The sequence below is a fragment of the Narcine bancroftii genome, chromosome 2 (assembly GCF_036971445.1).
Source record: "Narcine bancroftii isolate sNarBan1 chromosome 2, sNarBan1.hap1, whole genome shotgun sequence".
Classification (NCBI taxonomy): Eukaryota; Metazoa; Chordata; class Chondrichthyes; order Torpediniformes; family Narcinidae; genus Narcine; species Narcine bancroftii.
Window position 1 is genome coordinate 331,542,764 of NC_091470.1, and position 25,141 is coordinate 331,567,904.

Below are 25,141 nucleotides of genomic sequence, written 5' to 3' on the forward strand. Positions count from 1 at the left end.
AAATTCCACAAGCTTCCCTTTTGAACCCCATGAAAATTTTGAGCATTCTAATGAAATCATCTCTCATTCTTCTAAATCCTGGAAAGTACTGGTCGAGTATTCTTAACCTCACATCATACACCAATCCTGCCATCCCAGTCATCAGTCTAATGAACCTCCACTGCACTCCTGTTGCAAGTGTATCTTTCCTTAGGTAAAGATGAGCTTAGTGCAGAATGTTGCATTTGCAGCCTGGAATTTTTCAAAGTCACCTTGTCAAATAATTTCTCCCATCTCTGCCTTTAAGGATTCATATTCCATTTTTACTAATCATTTTCTGGATATGTCTAGAAGCTCTTATAACCTGCTTTGATCATTCTTGTGATTCAGATTAGAGGGTTGACTTTAGGGTAGAAACCAAAGTGAAATACAAAGCAGTGATTCAATTTATTTGCGGGCTTGTTTCAGAATTATTCAGGCATCCAAACATCAAGTTCAGTTTGAGGTCACAATCTCTTTCCCTCCTATTACATAGGCTGTATAGAACTAACCAAATCAGTGGAAATGTAAAAAGTGCTACACAACAAAAGACTATTAAATCCAGAGACTCAGACTCCTGTGTAACAGCACTGTTTTTCTACAAAGGAATTTGGAATCCTGATAAATAATTCTAAATTACCCAACAATAATCTGGTATCGGGATTTCAATTTTTTTTTGTAGTTTTTCTCTTGGAAGATGTGAACACATCACTGAGCTCTTAAATACAAGAGAGCTGTTTGGTACATTACCCATCATAATCCTTCATCTGTACAAGCAGACAATAATGAAATTGGTTAGAGATACAAGGGAAGTCAAAATGAAAATTTGATTATCCCCTATAATTATTTTCAGTTACTGAAAGGTTATAGCAATTTTAATTATTTTCAGTTCATTCTTCCCTTTTAATTCTGTAACAGTCACATTTTTCTCCCAAAGATCATCTTAAGTATTCCTTTACTTATCACTGACCACCTAGCTTTTCACTGAACTTTGGTATTTCATGATAATAAACAAATAAATTTAATTTAAAAATACCCAACCTATATTGTTCACATCAACATCTTCAGCACAGTCAATATGGAAGTACTCAGTCTTAGCAGCAGCCAGTTGAGCCCAACTCTCCAATGCCATTCATTTTCATGTCCGCGATTCAAGATGCAGGTTATTACCCATTTCTTAGCAAGTTCAAACTTCCACGCTCATAGTCCTGTTGTATTAATCGACATCCTTTCAGGGTTTCTGACTAGCATTGGGTGTCTTAGTCTTGCATTCAGTTTATCTCAGTCCAAGTTTAATTTATCTCAAGTGGTCATCTGGGTATGCACATTACAAGTCTGGTTCCATGCCAATAATCTGGCTTCTTAACCAGTTAAGGCTTGAAAATAGGTTGAGCACATTTTGCCTCAATGACTTCTAATCACTCACGTTACCAAATTAAATTATGGGAAAGAGTGCCAGATACCTATGGTAAACTTCAGAAGGAACGAGCTATCAGGTTTTATTTGCCAATAACCAAATCAGATAAGTAATTTGCATGTTAGAACCACTGTAGGCAGGCATCCTTCAGAATGTCTGTCGGTTTTTCCCTGCCATTTAACTGTGCTTCACTAGTTTATTCTGAATAATGTGCAGTGATAAAATAGTTGAATATGTGGAGAAATTGCCAGAGTTATTGACTTTGGACCAGAAAATGACTTCTAAATTCACTATGGCATCCAGGGAGTTTAAATCCAAGCAATAATTTAAAAAAAAATTAATTTAGAGATTCAGCCCAGTAACAGGCCCTTCTGGCCCACAAGACCATGCTGCCCAAATACACCAATTAACATACAAAGCCCATATGTATTTGGAGGGTGGAAGGAAGAGCACCTGGAGGAAACCCATGTGGTCACAGGGAGCACTGTTGGTGATCCCAGAAGAGTTTGTCCCCTACCATTCCAACGATGATCCTAAGGAACTGATGAATAGGCTAAGGGAGACTATAGGAAAATTGACCCCTAACCCACCATCTTCGCATGCCTGAAGACCTCAAAAACTGTGAGTATGTCTTCGTCCCCAGGGGAACACTTGGTCAACCTTTGCAAATGCCTTTCGAGGGACCTTATAGGATACTCAAACTAGGTTGACCTGCATTTTGGTCACAGTCTTTCACTATTGACAGGCTTAAACCAGCCTATCTTGACAAGTCTTCCCTACTGCAGCAGCCAACAGTCCTTCACAGAGGTCGACCACCTAAAAGACAGATAAACCTTTCTGCTGGTTTTTGGGTGGGGGGAGCATGTAATGGCACTATGGCAGCTCTACAACTTCCAGGAGGCATCGAACGAGCTATGTGACGTCCGTGCGTAATGATGTCAGAGCGTGTCAGGCGCGATTCGGGCTTTTAAAAGGTTGTGTGGGTTATGCAGAGTAAATCAGTTTGATTAACTCTAAAAATGCCTTGCGTGGTTATTTCATCGTGTCCACTGTGATTCCAGTGGCCACAAGGGAAAGACATTATTTGCAGTGTGGGACCAGGAAAGCAAATTTTTTTTAAGTGAAAAGTCCAGAATGTACTTCACTTTTAATGTGCTGCTTTTCAGTTTGTGGGTGCCTGACCTAAATATTTATTATACATCCTTGGTTGGTTTGATAATTGGCAAGTCCACAAGTAGCTTACGAGGAATCTTTGGATTGTTAAGGATCATTACACATTCTTGTAGATTCTGTGATGTTAGCTGCAACAAGAATTGTGAAAAAGTCAAGGAACAGCTTTCCCTTTCACTGACTTAATGTGCAGAAGTTGTTAAGGTCAAAACCCAATTCCTTTGGCCTTTCAACTGGCGATTAGTCAACCTCATCAAAGGTCTTAAATTCCTTGGATGCATTAAAGCTTTGTTGAATTGTGATTTTTCAAGAATTTGTTATGCAAAAGATAATAGCAAGGGAGAATGCAGTAAATTTTAGAAATGCCTATTTTGCAGCTAAACCAAACTTGATATGCAAAATTCAGGTGATTGATTCTCCATTAAAACTCACTGTTTTGCTTCTCCCACTGCACCAATTTCAAGCTAACAGTAGAAACTATTCAAAAGCAAAATGTACTACATAATCATACTTACTAGCAATAGGCTAGTATTAGTAATGGATGGGTTTCAGACTAATGATTTATTGCACTCCAAAACAAAGGCTCTTTTCACATCATAAGACATGTTTCTCTCCATTCCTTTCCAGTTTTCTACTCTTCTGACAATGGCGGTGAGTAAAGCTGTACAAGTGCTTGCAGCCTTCCTGTAGACGATGCAAATGCCCGTTTCATGCATGACGCCAGAACACAAAAGCACGAGCAGTATATTTGATTGCAAAGGTGCCTCTGTTAAACAAATATAAACCTTATTCTGCCTAAATACATTGCAAGACAAAAAGTCAAACACGTCATCATCCAGTTTTTTGTTGTTGCCTTGCAAAGTCTAATCATTGGGTGATATCAAAATTACAGTCAGAAAATGTACAGCAAATTTGAAAAACAGATCAGAACATAAATGCAGTCAGTTTGTTTAATTGTCAACATAAGCAGTGAACAGTCATTCTAATTTCATTAAAAAGTTTGTAATTTGATATCAGACCTGTGAAAGAACTGCTGGAAACTGAAATATTAGCTATAATAGAGATGTGCATTTTGAAACATGTTACCTGGCAGGTTACGAATTATAAATATGAAATTATTTCAGTAATTTGAATATACTAAATAAGTACCTACCTTTATTAAAATACCAGACTAGTGAATTTCACATGCATCTCTTTTTTTCCCATCTTCATCACTCTTCCCTATCAAACAAATTAATATTCAACAGGTGCTGTGCTGTCATAGGTTATATGGTTAAATTGCTTTGATATTTTTTCTGGCTTGGGCTTCTATATAACGTGTCATGTAACTTTGCAAACCTTCTCTGCACTTTCTTCTACATGTCCTTGAAAAGATGTGGGATGCCCAAAGTTTTACTTTCCCTTTGTTTTTGAATTCATTGCCCCCTTGATTTATTAACCACTTGTATCACCTATCAATTCAAGGATTAGTGAACATTATGTGATATTCCAAAATTCCTTTACTCTTTGCCCCCTCAAATTTAGATGCATTTTCCAAGTTCTTCATAATGTTGATCGTTTCAAAGATCTGTACATTAAATTCCACCTGCCCTCTCACTATCTTCAGACCTCCTGACGTGTGCTACTGTTCTGCTCACTATTTAAAATTATCAATTTTTAAATAATTCACAAACTTCATAAATGCACTTCCTATATCCAATGCATCTTTCCCATAACGATGGGAAGTTACTCATGTAACTTTTCATGAGTTACAAGAAAATCATGCATTTTGAAGGTCTACTCCTTTCCTCTAGTCTGGAGGTCAATCTCACAGTTTAAGATATGGTTGGATCTAGGCATTTCCTATCTACATTATCAGACAAAATGTGCACTGACCTAGAGGAAATATTAAGATCATAGAAGAAGTGAACAAATGGTGGGTTTGAAGAGTGTTTAAAAAGGGGAGAGATAGAAAAATAATAGTTAAGACATAATTAAAAACCAACAAAGGTGTGATGAGATTAGGGATGTGAGATGTAACAAAGACCAGTGTGAAGGGCATGATAATTCTTAAACCTGATATTAACGATGGGGACCATGAAACTGAACAATCCACTGTGAAAAACCAATCTGCTTCACTAATTTCCTCAAGGGAAAAGGAAATCTGTTGTTCTTAATAAATAGATTTGTAAAAAAACGTGGATGACAACATTTGGCTGAGAAGTCTACTCAGTTGCTTCAAAATTATTACTGAGTTAAGAAGGAGAGGTACTGACTATCTTGTGTCAATCAAGGATCCATAAAAATTGCACATATTATTCGGTTGGTTCTACAAAGTTCTCCCAAGGTCATCTGCAGACTTTGAGAGGACAATCTGATGGATAATGTGTAGGGGTGAGGCAGGGATGAGGGTTAAAGTCGGAAGAATGGCCCTGGCATATTCTCCATCGACTCCATACTACAAGTTCAAATGGCATTGCTCAAATAATGGCAAATTAAACTCCTGATTGCTCCTCATGTTTAACACCACTTTTAGGAAGTATTAAAGCAGTGGTTTTCAAACTTTTTTCTTTCCACTCACATACCACTTTAAGTAATCCCTATGCTATAGGTGCTCTGTGATTAGTAAGTGATTACCCCCTCCGTAAATCTTCGTCCACGAAGCCAAGCCAAAGAAACAAGGTGGTTTGAGAGTGGAAAGAAAAAGTTTGAAAACCACTGTTTTAATTGTACCTAAATGACTCGTTATGCACAGGGCTTCATAACTCTAAAGGAAATGGGCCATTGACAATTTTTCTCAAGCAAAATATTTCAGTAACAATTGGGTCTAGAGCAATGGTTCTAAACCTTTTGTTCTTCCACTCACATACCACCTTGAGTAATCGCTTACTATCACAGAGCACCTATGGCAGAAGGATTACTTAAAGTGGTATGTGAGTAGAAAGAAAAAGTTTGAAAACCACTGCATTAAAGGTTGCAAGAGCAGAATCTACCTTGAATAATGAACATTGATATCCAGGATTGGCTTAGGAACATTATTACCCATCAAGCTGTGCAAGTCTCCTGCACTGGATCAACGGTAAATGGTAAGAAAACTATCAGAAGAGGTCGTGGGAGTGGGGGTGGGGTGGTGGGGGAAGAGAAAAGAAACACAACCCTTTGACACCTGCTATCCTGACACAAATGAATCTGCCTATGAGAGTATTGGTTGGCCTTATTATAATCTTTATGGAAACAATCACCTTTGCTCCCAACATACCAAACAGGTAGATTCAAGATAGATGCAGCATTTTTAAATTGAACACCTTTTACTGGTGTCATCAATATTGGTCCCCCCTAGGTTACAAACACCTGATTTATGGACACCTGTACATATGAATGATGTCCTATAAATAGTAATTCAAACAAGAACCAGTCCTCAAAAAAAAACTGTTTACATGCAACTTAACTTCTCTGTAGGAATCAACACCATTGTATGTTAAGAACACATGCTGCCAGTTTCACCACAGGGGTTTACTAACGTGTTTTGCTTTGGAAAGTGACACAACAATCTATACTTGATACTACAGAAAAACCCTGATATATGCTACTTCAATCAAGGTGAAATTCATTTACAGCGATTTGGAAAACTGCAACTATTTCCTGTTTTTTTTTCAGTTACCGTGAGATTTGAAGAAGACTTTTCACAACATGAAAGAAAAGAACAATCATTCCGAAGAGACCTTTCTACAAACTCTGCCACGGCTTGCTGCTTATTGGGTTGTCTTTCTGTTCGCTGCACTAGGGAAAGAACCAAAAGCAGTATTTGCTGAGCCTTGCAAGTAACTGGGGCCACAACTAATTGATTACTGGCTCTATTCCTTTCTTACCTCTCTCTCTTCTCCTTGCTTCTAATTTGAAGAACCTCAAAGTGTTTCCCTCCTCTGAAAGGATCCAATCATCTGTCAGATGGGGCGAAGAATAATCACAATGCCTTATGGATAATTATAATTATATACTGACATGTGTACTTGCACTGCTCCTACCCGGATAATTTCCGTAATTTTGAAAGTTGGTATTTGTGAAAAAAAAATTATATGTCTCGCTGATGTATCTGCCACCAAGCTAAACCCCAGCATCAAGTCAGTTGAGGAAGCAGTGGCAATAAAATAAATTATTTAAATTTAGACATACAGCACAGTAATAGTTTCACAAAATTGTAAGTACTGTATCATAATTATTTTTATTAACCCTAATAGTTTTGGTATTATACCAACAAAACAACAAAACAACAAAAGGTTGTTTTTAAAACACATTTTTAAAAGTCTCAATGGACTATCTGAATGGACGGGGATTTATTGTAATTGATTCTAATTGCTTAATGTGAATTCATCTTGCGTGAATAAAAATTGGGATGAATTAATCACATTAAGTGGGGTTTGCCTATAGTGCTATGATGGTCCATTAAACAATCATTTATACCTCAAACCATCAAAACTAGTCAACTCCTGGATCCACTTCAATTCACCAATTGACACACAGATCTCACTGGCTAAACTCTGTTAGATTACCTGGACTACAAGAAAACCCACATCAGGCTGCTGTATAGCAATTCTAGTTCAGCAACCTACACCTTCGTACCAGCAAAACATAATCAAACCAAGGGATATGGGACTCTGTTCATCCAGATGACAGTCAACATCACAAAGGAAGGTACAGAAGCCTGAAGTCCAGCATCTGTACGTTCATGAATGGTTTCTTCCCAATGGCTACCCGAACCACAAACTACTCAAGGACCACAAAAAGACCTGTCTGTACTGTTCTAAAATAAAGACAATAAAATATAGTGCAGAAGTCGGGCATTTGGCCCAGTCCACTCCACCATTCTATCATGAGCTGATCCATTCTCCCATTCTGCCCCATCCCCCTGCCTTTTCCCTGTCTTTTTTTTCTTTGGCTTGGCTTCGCGGACGAAGATTTATGGAGGGGCAAATGTCCACGTCAGCTGCAGGCTCGTTTGTGGCTGACAAGTCCGATGCGGGACAGGCAGACACGGTTGCAGCAGTTGCAAGGGAAAATTGGTTGGTTGGGGTTGGGTGTTAGGTCTTTCCTCCTTTGTCTTTTGTCAGTGAGGTGGGCTCTGCGGTCTTCTTCAAAGGAGGTGGCTGCCCGCCGAACTGTGAGGCGCCAAGATGCACGGTTTGAGGCGATATCAGCCCACTGTCGGTGGTCAATGTGGCAGGCACCAAGAGATTTCTTTAGGCAGTCCTTGTACCTCTTCTTTGGTGCACCTCTGTCACGGTGGCCAGTGGAGAGCTCGCCATATAACACGATCTTGGGAAGGCGATGGTCCTCCATTCTGGAGACGTGACCTATCCAGCGCAGTTGGATCTTCAGCAGTGTGGATTCGATGCTGTCGGCCTCTGCCATCTCAAGTACTTCGATGTTAGGGATGAAGTCGCTCCAATGAATGTTGAAGATGGAGCGGCGACAACGCTGATGGAAGCGTTCTAGGAGCCGTAGGTGATGCCGGTAGAGGACCCATGATTCGGAGCCGAACAGAAGTGTGGGTATGACAACGGCTCTGTATATGCTAATCTTTGTGAGGTTTTTCAGTTGGTTGTTTTTCCAGACTCTTTTGTGTAGTCTTCCAAAGGCGCTATTTGCCTTGGCGAGTCTGTTGACTATCTTGTTGTCGATCCTTGCATCCGATAAAATGGTGCAGCCGAGATAGGTAAACTGGTTGACCGTTTTGAATTTTGTGTGCCCGATGGAGATGTGGGGGGGCTGGTAGTCACGGTGGGGAGCTGGCTGATGGAGGACCTCAGTTTTTTTCAGGCTGACTTCCAGGCCAAACATTTTGGCAGTTTCCGCAAAACAGGACGTCAAGCGCTGAAGAGCTGGCTCTGAATGGGCAACTAAAGCAGCATCGTCTGCAAAGAGTAGTTCACGGACAAGTTGCTCTTGTGTCTTGGTGTGAGCTTGCAGGCACCTCAGACTGAAGAGACTGCCATCCGTGCGGTACCGGATGTAAACAGCGTCTTCATTGTTGAGGTCTTTCATGGCTTGTTTCAAGGTCAGGTCAGATACAGCAATGAGCTCTCTGAACCCTTCTCCATTAACAATGGCGTGAAGCAAGGCTGCGTTCTCGCACCAACCCTCTTTTCCCTGTAGCCTTTGATACGCTGACTATTCAGAAACCTATCAGTCTCTGGTTTGAATACACCAATTACTTGGCCTTTACAGCCACCTGTGATGGTAAATTCCAGATGTTCATCACTTTCTGGCTAAAGAAATTCGTTTACTTCTGTTTTAAATGGGCGCTCTTCAATCCTGAAGTTGTGCCCTCTTGTCCTAGATTCCCCAAGCATGGGAAACAATTTTGCCACTCTACTTTGTAGAGGGCTTTTCAGCATTCAAAATGCTTCTACAAATTCACTCTCTGACTCCAAGGAGTAAAGCCCAAGAGCCGTCAATCATTCCTCATATCCTAAACCTTCACTGCAGGAATCATTCTTGCAAATCTCTGAACTTTCTCCAATGCCAGCACATCCTTTCTTAAATAAGGAGCCCCAAACTGTACCCATTTTCAAGCCTTAACATCACATCCCTGCACTTCCATGTTATTCCTCTAGACAGGAATGCCAACATTGCTTTTGCCTTCTTCACCACTGATTCAAACTGGAAGTTAACCTTTTGCAGCACCTGGTCAAAGGCCTTTGGAAAATCCAAATACACAAAATCTACTATATCTTCTTTGTCTAGCCTGCTTGTGGTTTCCTCAAAAAATTGCAGTAAAGTTTCTCAAGCAAGATTTTCTCTTAAGGAAACCATTCTGACTTTGGCCTATCACGTCATGCACCTCCAGATACTCTGTAACTCTTCCTTTACAATCGACTCCAACAATTTCCTCACACCTGATGTTAGACTAACAGGTCTATAATTTCCTTTCTGCTGCCTCCCTCCCTTTTTAAATAGCAGAGTGATCTTTGCAATTTTCCAGCCCCCCAGAATCATGTCATAATCTAATGTCTCCAATTTCTCTAGCTACTTCTTTCATCTGGTCCAGGAAACTTTTAAATCCTTAGACCACTCATCTTCTCAAGCACCTTCTCTCTGGTGATCATGACTGCATTCACCTCTCTTCCCTGATACCTTTGAAAGCCCAGTACACTGCTAATGTCTTCCTCTGCCATTTCCTTGACTTCCACAATTTCTACAGTGTCATTTTCTATCAGCCTGATACCTACTCCTGCCTCTTTTTTCACTTTTAATACATTTTGAAAAACTTTTGGTATCCTTTTTGATATTGTTTGCTAGCTTCCTTTCCAAATGTATCTTTTCCTTCCAAGACTTTCTGAGTTGCCTTCTGTGAGCTTTAAAATGTCTCTTCCCGTTATTTTTTGCTTATAAGCCCTTTCTTTTGTTTTTACTTTGGATTTGACTTCTCTTATCAGCCACAGTTGTATCATTTGTCCATTCAAATGTCTCTTTTTTTTTGGAATATACCTGTCCTGTAAATCCTTATTTCTCGCAGAAACTCCAGCTGCTCTGCTGTCCTCCCTTCAGTGTGCTTTTCCAATCAACTCTGACCAGTTCCTCTGTCATACCTCTAGCCCCTTTTATTCATTTGGCCTACTGACATTTAATTTCAGTTTTTACCTCTCAAACTGCAAGGAGAATTCTATCATATTATAATCACTAACAACCATTCCACCCCCCACCCCCCCCCCCCCCCCCCAACCATAACCCTACCTTCAGCTCCCTTAACAGTTCTGGTTCATTACACAATACCCAATACAGAATTGCCATTTCCCTGTTTGGATCTACTGAGCATTTTTTTTTTAAATACATTAGGATAAATATTTCACCATTCACTATTCCCACTTTTTTCCCAACTCAGCAACTATTTCACTCTTCAGTTAACTTTACAAAATAGCAGCAACGATATATATTTTAGGAATATTATCGACAATGTATTCCAAGGAATAAAACAGAATAATTTTCCTTCTTGCACTACACCCATTCCAACTCCAACCAGATGCACTTATGCCTTCAAGTCTTATTTTCTCTTACTTAACTAGAAGTTTTAAAATTCCAATGATCCAAATATTCTTGTGAAAGGCTCCCATGTAATGTTTTATTCAAACCATTAAAGAAAATTTACATGATAGCTGCAAAATATATTTTGAGATATTTCCTTAAAAATAATGCAAATCAGTCACAATGATTAGTTCTCACCAATTTAAGATTTGATTTTTTAAAAATTATTACTACGTTAACAAATCCCAACCTCAAATACAAGAAACCTTTATTTGCCAGTTCAAAGCCTCTCAAATCATTCCAAAACAATTTTTCACTCTTACAAAATCCAAGACAAGTCATCAAATAATTACAGTACAACTCCAATTATCCAAAATCGTATTCTCCAACATCCTAATTTATACAAAATTTTCAGAGCCGAACTGACCTCACAAGTTGAAAAAAATTCACCTGACACTAAATTAGCATAACGATTGTCCTCATTTCAGGTAACTCCCTCTCCTCTCACTTCCCATTTCTTCTTTATCTACCCCTATTGACTATTCTCCAATTCTCCCTGTCAAATTGTATGCCACTGTCCCCAGCCACAAGCAGTCAGCAGTCGGACATGTCAGGGATCAGCTGCGGTTGGTTGGTCTCCGTGATCGGCAGTGGCCAGCATTTTTTTGGTGATAATTAAACATTATTTTAATGCTTAAAAGCCTTCCCTTATTATTTGCTGTTTTTGTTTAAACATTGATACAAGTGATTTGTTGCTTCTCAGCTGTTTTTAAAAAGTGACTAGTTCTCCGAAAAAATGTTTATCTGACATAGGTCCAGTCCCGAACATTTTGGATAATCAGAGTTGTACAGTAATTTATTTTGTAGTCTTTTCAGCACGAATAGAACCTTCCAATTTTCTTTGCAACATCCAAAGCAGATTCCATTTCATACTACCTTAATCTGTAAATAAAGAGCATATGGAAATATTCCCAAGAAGTGTCTCTTAACGGTCTCATCAAGATTGTCAGCATTTATTGTATTTGACGGCATGCAAGATCCATGGACATAGAAGGACCAACCCCCCCCCCCCCCATTTCAGCAAGGAATATTAAGAATATTTTTATTGTATTTATGGGAAGCAGAAAGCTTTTAATTCAGTTCTCACTCACTTGCTGTGCGGCTTCTCCTTGGCAGGCCTTCCAGCCCCAGGTCCCCACTGGCATCTCATGGGTGTGTGCGAAGTTGGTGAACGGGTTATTCCTGCACCGCTGGTGGGGGCGCCTTGATCAGCCTTCTCTTTGGGGAAGTGAGCGGCAGCTCTAGAAAGTGCAGGCCACCCCAGGGAAGGAGGTCTGCAAAGCTGCAGGCCCACTTCCTGGACAGCCGGAGTACCTCTGCAAGCTTCTTGAAACTAGGCGAGTAGCTGGCGACCTGCTCAATGGTCATCGCGACAATGCCAAGTGCACAACAGGAGGTCCCTCCCTCTGATACTAGGGCCAGGTGTCAATACTAAGCAGACTGTGGGGGATCCCCCCCCCCACCCTGATTCCGGGGCCAGAAAGCAATACCAGGAGGACAGTTGAGGATCATGTTAATTTCAACTTTGTGTACAAGACCCAGGAGATTTTTTTGAGCCTATCTTGGGAAAAAAGTGGGTCTTGTATGACATCAAATACAGTAACTAATTTTCTCAACTGTCCATCCATCCTTCCTCAGTGATAATAAGGAATTTGGGCAGGAAAAGTGGAGAGTAAGTTTTGATATGGTGAGTAATCCAACCAACAAGAGACGTGAAGTGATTTGAGAATCTACAATACGCTGATTAATATTAGATTCTTGTAAATATACTGATCAGGAATACACATTTTTCAGAAAACAATATAGAACTCAAGGGTAATTGAAATGACAATTAATTTCTGGTTGACATTGTCATTATAATCAATAGATATACAAAAGACAACATTTTGTCAAAAGAATATACACATTTTAAGAAGGAGTGAAACAATAGGCAAATACAATAAATCAGAAAGATAGGTAGCACACAAATTTATGCAAACAATCTGGAAGATAGTTGGACAGATACTGGATCTGACTTTCGATATTTACTTCAAAGAAAATGACAGGGACGTTAGAGACTCTTCCTCTACTACATCCACGGCAATATTGGTGCTGCCTCATGCAATCATTCACTTTGCTGCTCACTTTCAATCCAACCTGAAAGTCACTTGATCCATCTCCAGTAATACTCTCCCATTTCTTCATCTTGGTCACTATCTTTGGAGACAAACTTTCCAGACATTTTCTACAAGCCTACTAACTCCCACAATTACCTTGACTAAACTTGCCTCATACGTAGTCCCCTGTAAGGATTCGATTCCTCTCTCTCAATTCCCGTCTTCATTACATTTGCTCTCAAGCTGAAGTAATTCATTCCAGATCATCCAAGATGCAAGTTTTATTTAAAAAAAATTTGGCTTTCCCTCTACTACCACAAACTCAGCCCTTACCTGCATATCCTCCACTTCCTACACATCTGTCTCGGCCCTCTTAGGCCCGACACGCAAGAACTGGATTCCCCTTGTGCTCACCTACCACCCCACCGGCCTCCATATCTATTATATCTGCAATTTCCGCCACCTACAGCATGATCCCACCTCCACTTATCCGCCTTCTGTAGGGAACACTCCCTCCACTTATCCCTTCCCACAAATCAACCCTTGGCACCTGACCGCAGGAAATGTCACTCTTGCGCCCATACCTCCTCTATTGCCACCATTTGAGGCCCCAAACAGTCCTTCCAAGTGAAGCAACACTTCATTTATGAATCTGTGGGAGTCATCTACTGTATCTGGTACACCCATTGTGATCGTCTCTATAATCAGAGAGACTGGATGCATACTGGTAGATCACTTCACTGAGCACCTTCGCTCTGTCTGCATCAATGATAGGGATCTCCCAGTGGCCAACCATTTCAATTCTGTGCCACTCCCACACTGACATGTCTGTTCATGGGCTCATGCACCATCAAACCAGGGCCACATGCAAATTGGAGAAGCAACACCTAATATTCCATCTGGACACTCTCCAAGCTGATGACATTAACATCAACTGCTAGACCACTTCCTGTCCTCCCCTATCTTCCTCTCACCTTTCCTCCACTTCTCTTTTCCATTGAGATTTTCCTCACCCCCTACACTTTCTCTTGTGCCCTCCCTCCCTTACTCACCTCTTGCTTGTGGGCCTATGCTACTCCCCCTACCATTTTATTCAGGTACTGGCCCACATTTTGCTCATACCTTGAAGGATTCAAGTCCGAAACATTGGTTATGTATCTTTATCTTTGCTATATAAATTACTGATTGACTTGCTGAGTTTGTCCAGCATTGTGTTTTTACAAAGGGTGCAAGAGATTTGGTTTGATAAGTTTCAACAATAAAAAGTATTGATTGAGCAGTTCATAATTCACTGGACAGGAAATGCTATTCCGAGTGAAAGATAACTAAACAATATTTGTGTCAGATGTGGTGTGTGGGTAGGGTTCAAGTTAGCAGATGGAAGAGGGAAAGGAAATAAGAGAAAAGGAACAATGACCTAAAAAAGGACAATCAGGACAAAAAAAAGTACTTCTCTAAATAGACAATGATAAGGAAGGAGAAAGCTTGCATTAGAATTAGGAAGCAAAAACAGGAAAGGCTCATGAGAATTGTATGGTAGCCAGAAAGGAACAAGAAAGGATTTAGGAGAGCTCAAATGGGGCACAAAAAGGCCTTGGCAAGTAGGATTAAGGAGAATCCCAAGATGTTCTATATATACATAAGAAGGATGACGATAGTGAAGATAGGGCTACTTAAGGATAAAGGAGGCAGGAGGTTAGGAAGGTCCTACAGAAATATTTGCTTCAGTATTCACCAGAGAAAGGGACTTGGTCAAAGTGTTCAGAATAGAACAAGCTTGTGTGCTGGACCACATTGAGATTAGGAAAGAGGAAGCTCTAGATCTTCTTAAAAACATTAAGATTGATGTCCCCAGGCCCAGGTTGCTGTGGGAAGGGAGGAAAGAGATAGCTGGGGTGTTGGCTATGATCTTTGCATCTTCCTTGGTCACAGGGCAGGTGCTGTTGGATTGGAAAATGGCAAATATGCTCCCTTTATTTTAAAAAAAAGAGGACAGGGACAATCATGGGAATTATAGATCAGTGAGTCTTGCATCAGTAAATTATTGGAGATGATTCTTAAGGACAGGATTTATGAGCATTTATAAAAGTAGTCTTATCAGGAATAGTCAACATGGCTTTGAGAGGAGAAGGTTGCGCCTAATTGAGTTTTTTTGAGGAGGAAACAAAAATTGATGAAGGTAGGGCAGGAGATGTGATGAATATGGATTTTCGCAAGGTCTCCCATGAGAGATTCATCAAGGTATGAGGCACAAAATCCATGGAATCTTGGCTATGTGGATTCAGAAATGGCTTGCCAAAATAAAGTAGTCGTTGATGGAAAGTATTCCGCCTGGTGCTCAGTGATTAGTGGAGTTCAACAGGGATCTGTCCGAGACTCCTGCACTATGTGATTTTTATAAATGACCTAGATGAAGAAATGGAAGGATAGGTCAGTAAGTTTGCTGATGATGCAAAGGTTGGAGTAGTTGTCGTAGATTACAACAGTATATAGACAGGATGCAGAGCTGGGCAGAAAAGTGGCAGATGGAGTTCAATCCGGATAAGTTTTAAGTGATCCACTTTGGAAGGTCAAAGCTGAGGGAGGGCTGAGTACAGTGTTAATGGTCGGATACTTAATAGTGTGGAAAAACCATAAATCTCTCAAGGTTAACATGCAGTTTGATAGGATAGTTAAGAAGGCCTATGGGATGCTGGACTTCATTAGTCGGATTGAATTAAAGTCGAGAGGCCACGTTGCAACTAATCAAATCTCTGGTGAGACTACACTTAAAGAGTATTGCATTCAGTTCTGGTCACCTCATTACAGTAAAGATGTGGAAAGTAAGGAAAGGGTGCAGAGCAGATTTATCAGGATGTCGTCTGGATTGGAAAACAAATCTTATGAGCCAAGGTTAGCAGTGCTAAGGCTTTTCTCTTTGGAACAATTAAGGATAAAGTGACTTAATGGAGATCTACAAGATTCTGAGAGGCATAGATAAGATAGACAGAAAACACCTTTTACTCCAGGGTGGCAGTAGCAAACACCAGAGGATACATGTGCAAAGTGAAGGGAGGAATGTTTAGGGGAGATATCGGAGGTAATTATAATTTTTTTTTTAAAACAGTTGTGGGCGAATGGAATGTCTTGCCAGGGGTGGTTATGGAGGCTGAAACATTAGAAAATTTAAGAGACTCTTAGATAGGCAGATGGATGAAAGAAAAATAGGTTATGAAGTAGGGAGAGTTTTGTTTTCTTTTTCATAGGAATATATAGGTAAGCACATTGAGGGCCAAATGGTCTGTACTGTGCTGTAGTGTTCTATAATGAGCTCAGGCCCAAAACATTTGTAATACATCTTTACCTCCCATGGACACTGCAAGGCCTGCTGAGTTCCTCCAGCTTTTCTGTGCCCGATCAAATACTCTCTACTTGCCTGGATCTTGAAAATTGAACAAATCTGAGCTCGTCTTGCCTTGCCTTGTCCCATAGCTAGGTTTATTTCAAGCAGGCTACATAGCTGCAAGCCATTGCTGATCTATTCTCACCAGTTTAACAGAATAAAAGGTAATCTCACTGAAATGCACATAGTTCCCAAGACCATTTTAGAATACTGACAACATTGATGTTTCCTGTGGCTATGATGTCCAGAACCACATTTTTTAAAAATTTGGATAAGTGTGGATTTTGGAGAATCTGATTTCGGATAATCAAGAGTTGTACTGTATATCAAAAAGAGATGACAGAATTTCAGCTATGGGGGGGGGGGGGGGTGGGGGCAATGCAAGATGGTGTAGGAAGAAGACATGTGGAAACATCTCTCCCCTGCTGAATAATTAATGCCCAAATTATGAAGACATTCAGCACTTTTAAAACATTTTCAGAAGTGGCTTAAACTTTGTCTACAGCAATAATGAAGAAAACAAAAGGTCAACTACTGAAGAAATTAACTTTTAAATGCACAGAAAGTGCAGAATTGAGGCCTACCTTCCAGAAAGATCCACAGGAGTTGATTGGAGAGGGCCCGAAATAGCAGAGGACCCTGCAGACCAAGCTGAGTGTCACACTAGCGCCATCTTTGTGTTCGGGGACGCAAGATGGTGCCAGTGCAATGAGTCCCTCTATGGAGTAGGGAGGGTGTGAGCGTGAGACCTGGCGCGCGCCTAACGAGGCCGGGGAGCGCAAGAGCAAGCAGCCCGACTGAAAACGCGAATGCTTGTGCGTGGCCAGCGGTGTAGTTGCAACTAGCGCAGCGTGGGAGGATGTTCAACTCCGTGCCTTGGCAGATCTGGGTATGCGAGAAGACTCACGCATGCGCACCACTCCTAACTGGGTCCAGGCTGCGGGTGGGATTGGCCTCCTCCGCGCCGACATCATCGGCCTGGTGCGGTTGGGGGGGGGGGGGTCCAAACCCACAGCCAGGTCACCCAGGCTGAAGTACTAACAACAGAAGAAAAAGAAAACCCTGCAATGATGGAAGAAGCAATTCTTATGGAAGCAGCAAGAATCATGGAAGGTAAGCCACAAAGGTTTAAACCTATTCCTTTGCAGACTTTTAAAACTTCTGCTGCTGGAGTCAAACCAGCTAATCCTTTATGGAAGATTTTATTATGAGAATGGATAATATGGCTGTTCAAGTGAATCAAAGTTTTTCAAAAGTTAAGGCCCAGTTTGCTGATTTGAGTTGGAAAATTAACAACATAAATGAAGAAGTTTCTGCAGTTAAAATGGATGTTAATAAATGTGGATACAGTACAAGTTTAAAAAGATTGAGCAGGCTTTTATTAACTGTAATGGTAAGGTGCAGAGATATACTGAACAGATGGATTATGTTGAACTTTCTATTACTGGCTGGGACATTCAGAAAAAAGAATTCTTGATTTGTTGGAAAATCAGAGTCGGCAAAATAATGTTAAGATAGTAGGTCTACCAGAAGATATTGAAGGAACGGATACTGTAAAATTTTTCTGTAAATGGATCCCATAAACATTGGGTGAAGAGGCTTTCCCAGAGGGATTGGAATTGGACTGAGCACATAGAGCAATAAGGAAAAAATCTTTCCTGGGTCAACCTCCATGGGCAGTTCTTATTCGTTGCCTGCGGTATCAAGATCAAGAGATGATTGGAGGAGTCACGTGATGGAGTAGTGGCCGGACGGTGAACTCCAGCCCTCTCCAGAAAAGTCGGGAAAAACAAGAGAAAACACAAAGGCACAGAAATAAAAGTTACAGAAAAGTGAGTATAAAGGTGGAAAGAAGATGGCGACAAAAAAAGAAAAGTCGAAAGCAACGGTAAGAAGAGAGGAAGAGAAGACAAAGGAGGGAAAAGGTGAAGGCCTTACCTGTCCGAAGAGGCCCGCTGCGGAGAGAGAAACCCGCTCCCTCAGGTCGGTAAATAATGGACTACAAAAATGGCTCGCAGAGCCGAACAAAAGTGCGCAACCGCGCATGCGCGAAACTTCGCGCATGCGCGATGCGAATGAAAAAAAACACACCGACGGGAGGGGGGACCAGCTGGGGAGTCGATCTCCACAGCCGGCAACGACAGCTGCAGAACACCTGCAGCAAGAAGAGACCACAGAAGACAATAGAAACAAGATAGAAGAGGAGGAAAGGGCAACAAAGAAACAACAGATGGTCAACCCAGAGGAAGAAGAAGAGGAAGAGTATGGTGAAATAGAAGAAGAAAAGAGAGGCAAGGTAAAGGATATACTTGCTCTTATTAGAGGATACATGGAATCATTTAAAGAATGGCAAACACAGGAATTTAAGGATTTAAGAAAAAGAATAAACAACACAGAGGAGAAAATAATTAAAATGGAGATGACCTTAACAGAAATGGGAAAAAAAATGGACAAGATGGAAGAGCGGGCAGTAGCAGCAGAAATGGAGGTAGAAGACTTAAAAAAGAAATTGGAGAAATCTAATAAAAAAACTAAAGAGACACAAGAACTACTAGCTCAAAAAATAGATACAATGGAAAACCATAACAGAAGAAATAACATAAAGATAGTGGGCCTTAAGGAAGATGAAGAAGGCAAGAATATGAGGGAGTTTATAAAAGAGTGGATCCCTAAGACCCTAGGATGTCCAGAACTACAGCATGAAATGGAAATAGAAAGGGCACATAGAGTATTGGCCTCTAAACCACAACCACAACAAAAACCAAGATCTATTGTAGTAAAATTCCTAAGATATACTACAAGAGAAAAGGTACTGGAGAAGACAATGGAAAAAGTAAAAGAGGGCAACAAACCACTGGAGTATAAAGGGCAAAAAATCTTCATTTATCCAGATATAAGTTTTGAACTCCTAAAGAAGAGAAAAGAGTTCAATACAGCAAAGGCGATTTTATGGAAGAAAGGGTATAAATTTATACTAAAGCATCCAGCGGTATTGAAAATATTTATTCCAGGACAGCAAAACAGACTATTCTCGGATCCAGAAGAAGCACGAAAATTTGCAGAACAATTACAAAAATAGACTGAGGGAGGAAGACGGGTAATGAGAGTTAAAATGATCACGACTGATATGTATGTGGGTAAAGACAAAAATAGACTGAGGGATGAAGACGGGTAATGAGAGTAAAAATGATCACGATTGATATGTATGCAGGTAAAGAGGTATAAGAGTGAATAGAGACAATGAGCATACATGAATGTATCTGTACTTAGAGGAAAATATAGATAGTATAGATAAGAATTAATAAGGGAAGGTAATGGAATAGAGAGAATAAGGAGGGAATTAAAAGAGGGACCTTTGTGACATATGAAAAGTGAAATCTTTTCTGGGGGAGGCGGGGTGGGGGGAAATAGCGGTCACTGCACAATCAGTTGACGCTTGCGAGTGGATTCGCAAATCCAAATGGAGAGGGGAGATGTGGTTGTCCGACAAGGGATAAAGGACAACTCAGGAGGTGAAGGGGAGATTGGGGATAAATAAGATAGAAATAGGAGAATAAGGAAAATGTTAGATGTTGTAGGAATGTTGTCTTATGAAGAGTTGAAAATAAGAAAACAGAAATGGAAAAGGAGGAAAGGTAATGATGGAAAAACGGAAAGAGAAGATAAACAAAATATAAAAGGGCTACGCTGAACTATATGTCTTTAAATATTAATGGAATACATAACCAAATTAAAAGGAAGAAACTACCAAATTTAAATGAATAAATGTATTCCATTAGAAAAAAATAACATATTGGTTAAGAAATAATATTGAAATATTCGAACAAGTATAGGAGCCTTACATTAAATACAATAGCGAAAACCTACCGGGGACAAACATTACCTAAGTTGATGGAAGGAGAAGGAAAGAAAAGAATGGACTCAGTAGAATTTCTGGTGTAATTTTGTTGAATGACAACATTGTCTGACTGGATTAATGCAACCTAGATTGTATACCTAAAATGGATGAGAGCGGGGGGTGGGGGGGTGGTTTGGGAGGAAAGGGGGGGGGGAGAAAAAGTCACTGTATATGTGTGAAAAGAAATAGTGTATATCATGGCTAATGTGATTTATGGTGTGAAAAATAAAAAAATTTAAAAAAAAAAAAAAAAAAAAAAAGATCAAGAGATGATTTTACATCTTGCGGTACAAAAAGCTCGTCAAAAATCAGAGCCCTTTTGATGATTCAAGGCAATAGGTTTTTTTAATGCCCATTTGAGTCAAGATGTTATTAGGAGACGCAAGGAATTTAATCCTACGAAAGTTGTTCTGTGGAAGAAGGGGTATAGATTTGCTTTTAGATACCCGGCTGTTTTGAAGGTGTTTTATGGAAATTTTCAGGCTCAATATTTTGAAAATGAGAGCGATGCTTTAACCTTTGCCAATTCTTTGCCAGATAATCAGACAAGTTTTGAGTTGCAGAAGCAGTCGAAGTTGCAGGTGTATTTGAAGAATGGGAATGAGAATGGAAAGGCGGCACCATAAACTCATCGACTGATTGATATAGGAGATGATCAAGCTGATCGCGGAATGGAATCTGTGGGCTGAATGTCATTATTTTATTTTATTGAGATCAGTGGGGGGGGGGGGGGGGGTTGTGTGAACGACTCTGAAACTTCTAAAGTCGTCTGCCACTAGTGGTTTTGACCACACCCGGTCTATAGAGAGGGGTACCACTAAGGTGTGGGTTTTTTTCTTATTATTTTTAAATTTTTTAGTTAAGTGAGTTAAAAAAAATTAAAGTTTAGTGTGTAGTGTTTTAAATTATTTTTTTTAAAGGAGATTTTTAATTTGTACAAGAGTTAGCTGTGTTGCGTGCCACTCTAAGGGGAAAAATTAATAATTTGAATTTTGTGACATTTAATGTTAAGGGACTTAATCACTCGATATAAAGGAAGCGAGTATTGGATTATATTAAAAAGATGAAGGTTGATATTGCTTTTCTACAAGACTCATTTGAGTGAGAAAGAACATTTGAAGTTGAAACGGGATTGGGTAGGTCATGTCATTGCATCATCTTTTAACTCTAAGGCTAGAGGGATAGCAAATTTAATACATAAAAAGTTACCCTTTATCTTGGAATTGTTCTCTGCCAATGCAGGTAGAGTATTGGCAGTTAATTGCAACATTTTTTCAGAAGCTTGGACTTTGATGAATGTGTATGCTCCAAATGAAGATGACAAAGAATTTGTAAATGAAACGTTTTTGAATTTGAATCAAGCAAATGAGAATATTTTAGGAGGGGACTGGATACATTATTGGACAAATCTCCAAAAACTAAAAAAACTGAAATGGTTAAAATAATCACTGTATTAATGAAAGATTTAAATTTGAGAGAAATTTGGAGAGGATTAAATCTGAATGAGAAAGATTTTTCCATTTCATTCTGCTCCTTCTTTTTGGTATTGGCACAATTGCAAGGTAGAATTACTCATTCTGAAAATAAGAGTAGGATTTTGTTCGATCATTCCTTATTATTAATTTCATGTACTGGTCCTGAGGTGGTAGAAACTGCTTATCGTTGGAGATTTAATGAGATGCTATTAAAAAGACCTGAATTTATTGAATATGTTAGGGATCACATTACATTCTTTTTGCAATCAAATGAGGGTTCAGTACGGAGTAAATTTATTTTATGGGATGCTTTAAAGGCATATTTAAGGGGTCAGATTAGTTATTCAGAGAGAGTTAAGAAGCAGTATTTGGTGGAGAGTCAGAATTTGGAGAAAGAAAGAGGTGCTAGAGAGGAAATTTCAAAGGAATTCGACCAAAGATAATAAGGGACAATTATCTAAAATGAAATTACACTATAATACTTTGCAAACTTATAAGTATGAGAAAATGATTCAAAGATCGTAACAACATTATTATGAGTTAGGTGAGAGGGCCCATAAAGTTTTAGCTTGGCAGTTGAAGACTGAACAAGCATCATGGACAATAAATGCAGTTAGAGATTCGACAATTACATATAAACCCCACGAGATTATTGATGAATTTCATACTTCTGAGGTGACTCAAAATAATGAATGGATTGAATCTTTTTTGGCTAATTTAAATTTACCTTTAAATGAGAAAGATGTTAAGGAATTAGATGGTTTTTTTTTAATTAATTTAGAGCTTAAGGAGATATTGCAAACTATGCCCAGTGGAAAATCTCCAGAAGATGGATTTACAATGGAGTTTTAAAAATAATTTTATGATTTATTATTTCCGGTATTTACAGATGTGCTTAAACAAGCTACAAAAACAGGTTCATTTCTGGAATCTTTTTCTAGGGCATTAATAACAGTTATTCCAAAGAAGGTCAGAAATCCTTTAAAAGTGGAGTCATATAGACCGATTTCTTTATTTAATGTGGATTATAAGATTGCAGCAAAGGTATTAGCTAACAGATTGGCTAAATGTTTACTACAATTGGTACATGTAGACCAAGCGGGTTTTCAGCTGATCACATTACTAAATTAATTACAATAATTAATGCATCAAGACAGCAACTCAACCAACCAATGATAGTAGCACTAGACGCGGAAAAAGCTTTCAACCACGTTGACTGGAACTTTTTATTTAAAGAACTAGAAAGATTTAAACTTGGACCACTGGTTGGATGAAGACTTGATCCTTCTGCATGGGTGGTGACAAATGGACAAGTATCACCTACATTTAATTTGTCTAGATCAACTAGACAGGGCTTCCCATTATCACCAGCCTTATTTGCATTGGTTATAGAAACCACTGGCTCAGGCAATCAGACAAGATGTCAATATTAAGGGAATTAAAGTAGGTGAGCAAGAATATAAAATTAATCTGTTTACAGATGATGTGTTGATAAACTTATCACACCCTAGAAATGCTTTAAGGCTATTACAAAATTTGTTGAATCAATATGGAGAAATTTCTGGCTATAAAGTTAATTGAGATAAAAGTGAGATTATCAATATCAGATGAAGATTACTCAGATTGTAAACAGTTTATGAAGTTTAGATGGTCTAATAAAATTAAATATTTAGGTATAACAGTAGATAGAAAATATCAGAATTTGTATATGTTAAATTATGTACTATTATTAAATAAGTTTAAATTTGATTTGAATAGATGGAAGGATTTACCTTTAACTTTGATTGGGAGAGTAAATTGTACTAAATTTAATATATTTCTTCATAATCAATATCTTTTTCAGTCTATTCAGTGTTCTATACCAAAAAAAATTAAGGAACTAAATATGGCAGTTTGACTGTTTTTATGGAAAAGTAAATTGTCAAGAGTTTCTCTGCAGAAGTTAACATGGAGATACGAGTTAGGTGGACTTCAATGACCAAATATGAAGCAGCAGAATTAAAATTTACCAATTTAATGTTTGATAGTGATCAACCTCCAATATGGGCTAAGGTGGAGTTGGCTCAGATTTTTTGAGAATAATGTACATAATTTTATATACAAATGGAATCCTCTTTTGCAAAAGTATAAATTGCCAGTATTGAGACATTTAATGGATATCTGGTATAAAAGGGATCAAATTATAGAAACTAAAGGTAAAATTTCAGCAAAGACACCATTATATTGGAATAAAATAATTCCTTTTTCATTTAATAACCCCTATTTGAAAGATTGGGAACAGAAAGGTATTAAGTTAGTGGAGGATTGCTTTGAAGCCATTATGTTTCTTTCTTTTACCAGACTTAGAGAAAAATTTGGGATATTACCAAGCTCTTTATTTGCTTATTATCAAGTTCAGGCTTTACTGTTAGAATATTTTGGACGGGATTTGGTTTTACCTGGACAATCTAAATTTGAGATATTAATTGCTGATAAGGGAAAGAAATGGTTCAAATGTGTTGTAACAGGAAAAGATGGTTAAGGTCGATTTATATAAAACGAAGGATACATGGGAGAAGGACTTACCTATTACATTATCTCAGGAGGAATGGATGAATGTGTAGATAGGGTTATGAAATTAATTAACGTGAGATATAGTTTAGTTAATTACAACTTTTTACATCAGTTATATTTGACTGCGGAGAACTTGAAAAAATACGGTTTTAGTTCTTCGGATTTGTGTTTTCGATGTGGAAGACAGATACTTTCTTACATTCAGTATGGACATGTGAAAAAGTTAAATCTTTTTGGGAAAATATCATTAAATTTTTGGAAGATTTGTTTAAGATTGAATTGCAACTTAATCCGTTATTGTATTTACTGGGTTATACTAATATTTTAACAATGCTTTTGCGATTGGGTAAATTCCAAAAAGCATTTATATGTCTGGGGTTAGCGGCGGCTAGAAAATGTATTGCTGATACGTGGAAGAATGATGTTGAATTGAATATACAAAGTTGGCACAATGAACTAAAATCATGTATTTACTTAGAAAAGATAACTTATAACCTACGAAATAATTATCCTTTTTTTGTTAATATGTGGAGTTTATATTTGAAACGTATGGGTTTAGATAAAAGATATTTTTTTTAAACAATGTAAAGGGTTGGCATACTACACAGCAACCGATAATTACCCAAAATGTATTTTGCTGACATGGGGAAGGGACATAGAGGGTGGGGTGGGAGGAGGGGGGGGGGTAGTAGAAATATAGTTTTTTTAATGCAAAATGTTTTGTAGGCATTCTATAAAAATCATTAATACATTTTTCAAACAAATTCAGATATTAAGACATATGGCTTAGTGCAGAAAAGTACCACAGAAGTAAAACAAAATTACCTAAGATCTTATTAAATGATAGAACAGATGGGAGTGGCAGAATAGCCTACTTGTGCTTCTACTTCCTATGTTCTACCTCCTTAAACTGTCAAGTAGCTTATGCTTTCAACATTAAACATGGAAATACAAATATGCTAATGTACCCTTCTTGAAGTTCAGAGCCCAAGACTAAATGCAGAACATCAGGGGAGGCCTGGTAAGCTGAAGCATCAACTTCTGCAGAACAATGACCATTGAATGTTTAGT

The 25,141-nt window shown here is 38.8% G+C and overlaps 1 protein-coding gene across 12 annotated transcripts in view; it reads right to left on the reverse strand.

Annotated features, from left to right (window-relative positions):
• LOC138755671 (microtubule-associated protein 4-like) overlaps nt 1-25,141 on the reverse strand; it is a 275,424-nt gene that overhangs the window by 169,717 nt on the left and 80,566 nt on the right. For 11 of the 12 annotated variants that reach the window (XM_069922064.1, XM_069922076.1, XM_069922071.1 and 8 more), the window contains exon 4: nt 6,454-6,525. The exons of the other annotated variant lie outside the window; for it this stretch is intronic. In XM_069922064.1, coding sequence (XP_069778165.1) covers nt 6,454-6,525 — 72 coding nt within the window. The remainder of the gene's footprint in view (nt 1-6,453; nt 6,526-25,141) is intronic. 12 annotated transcript variants of the gene reach the window in all.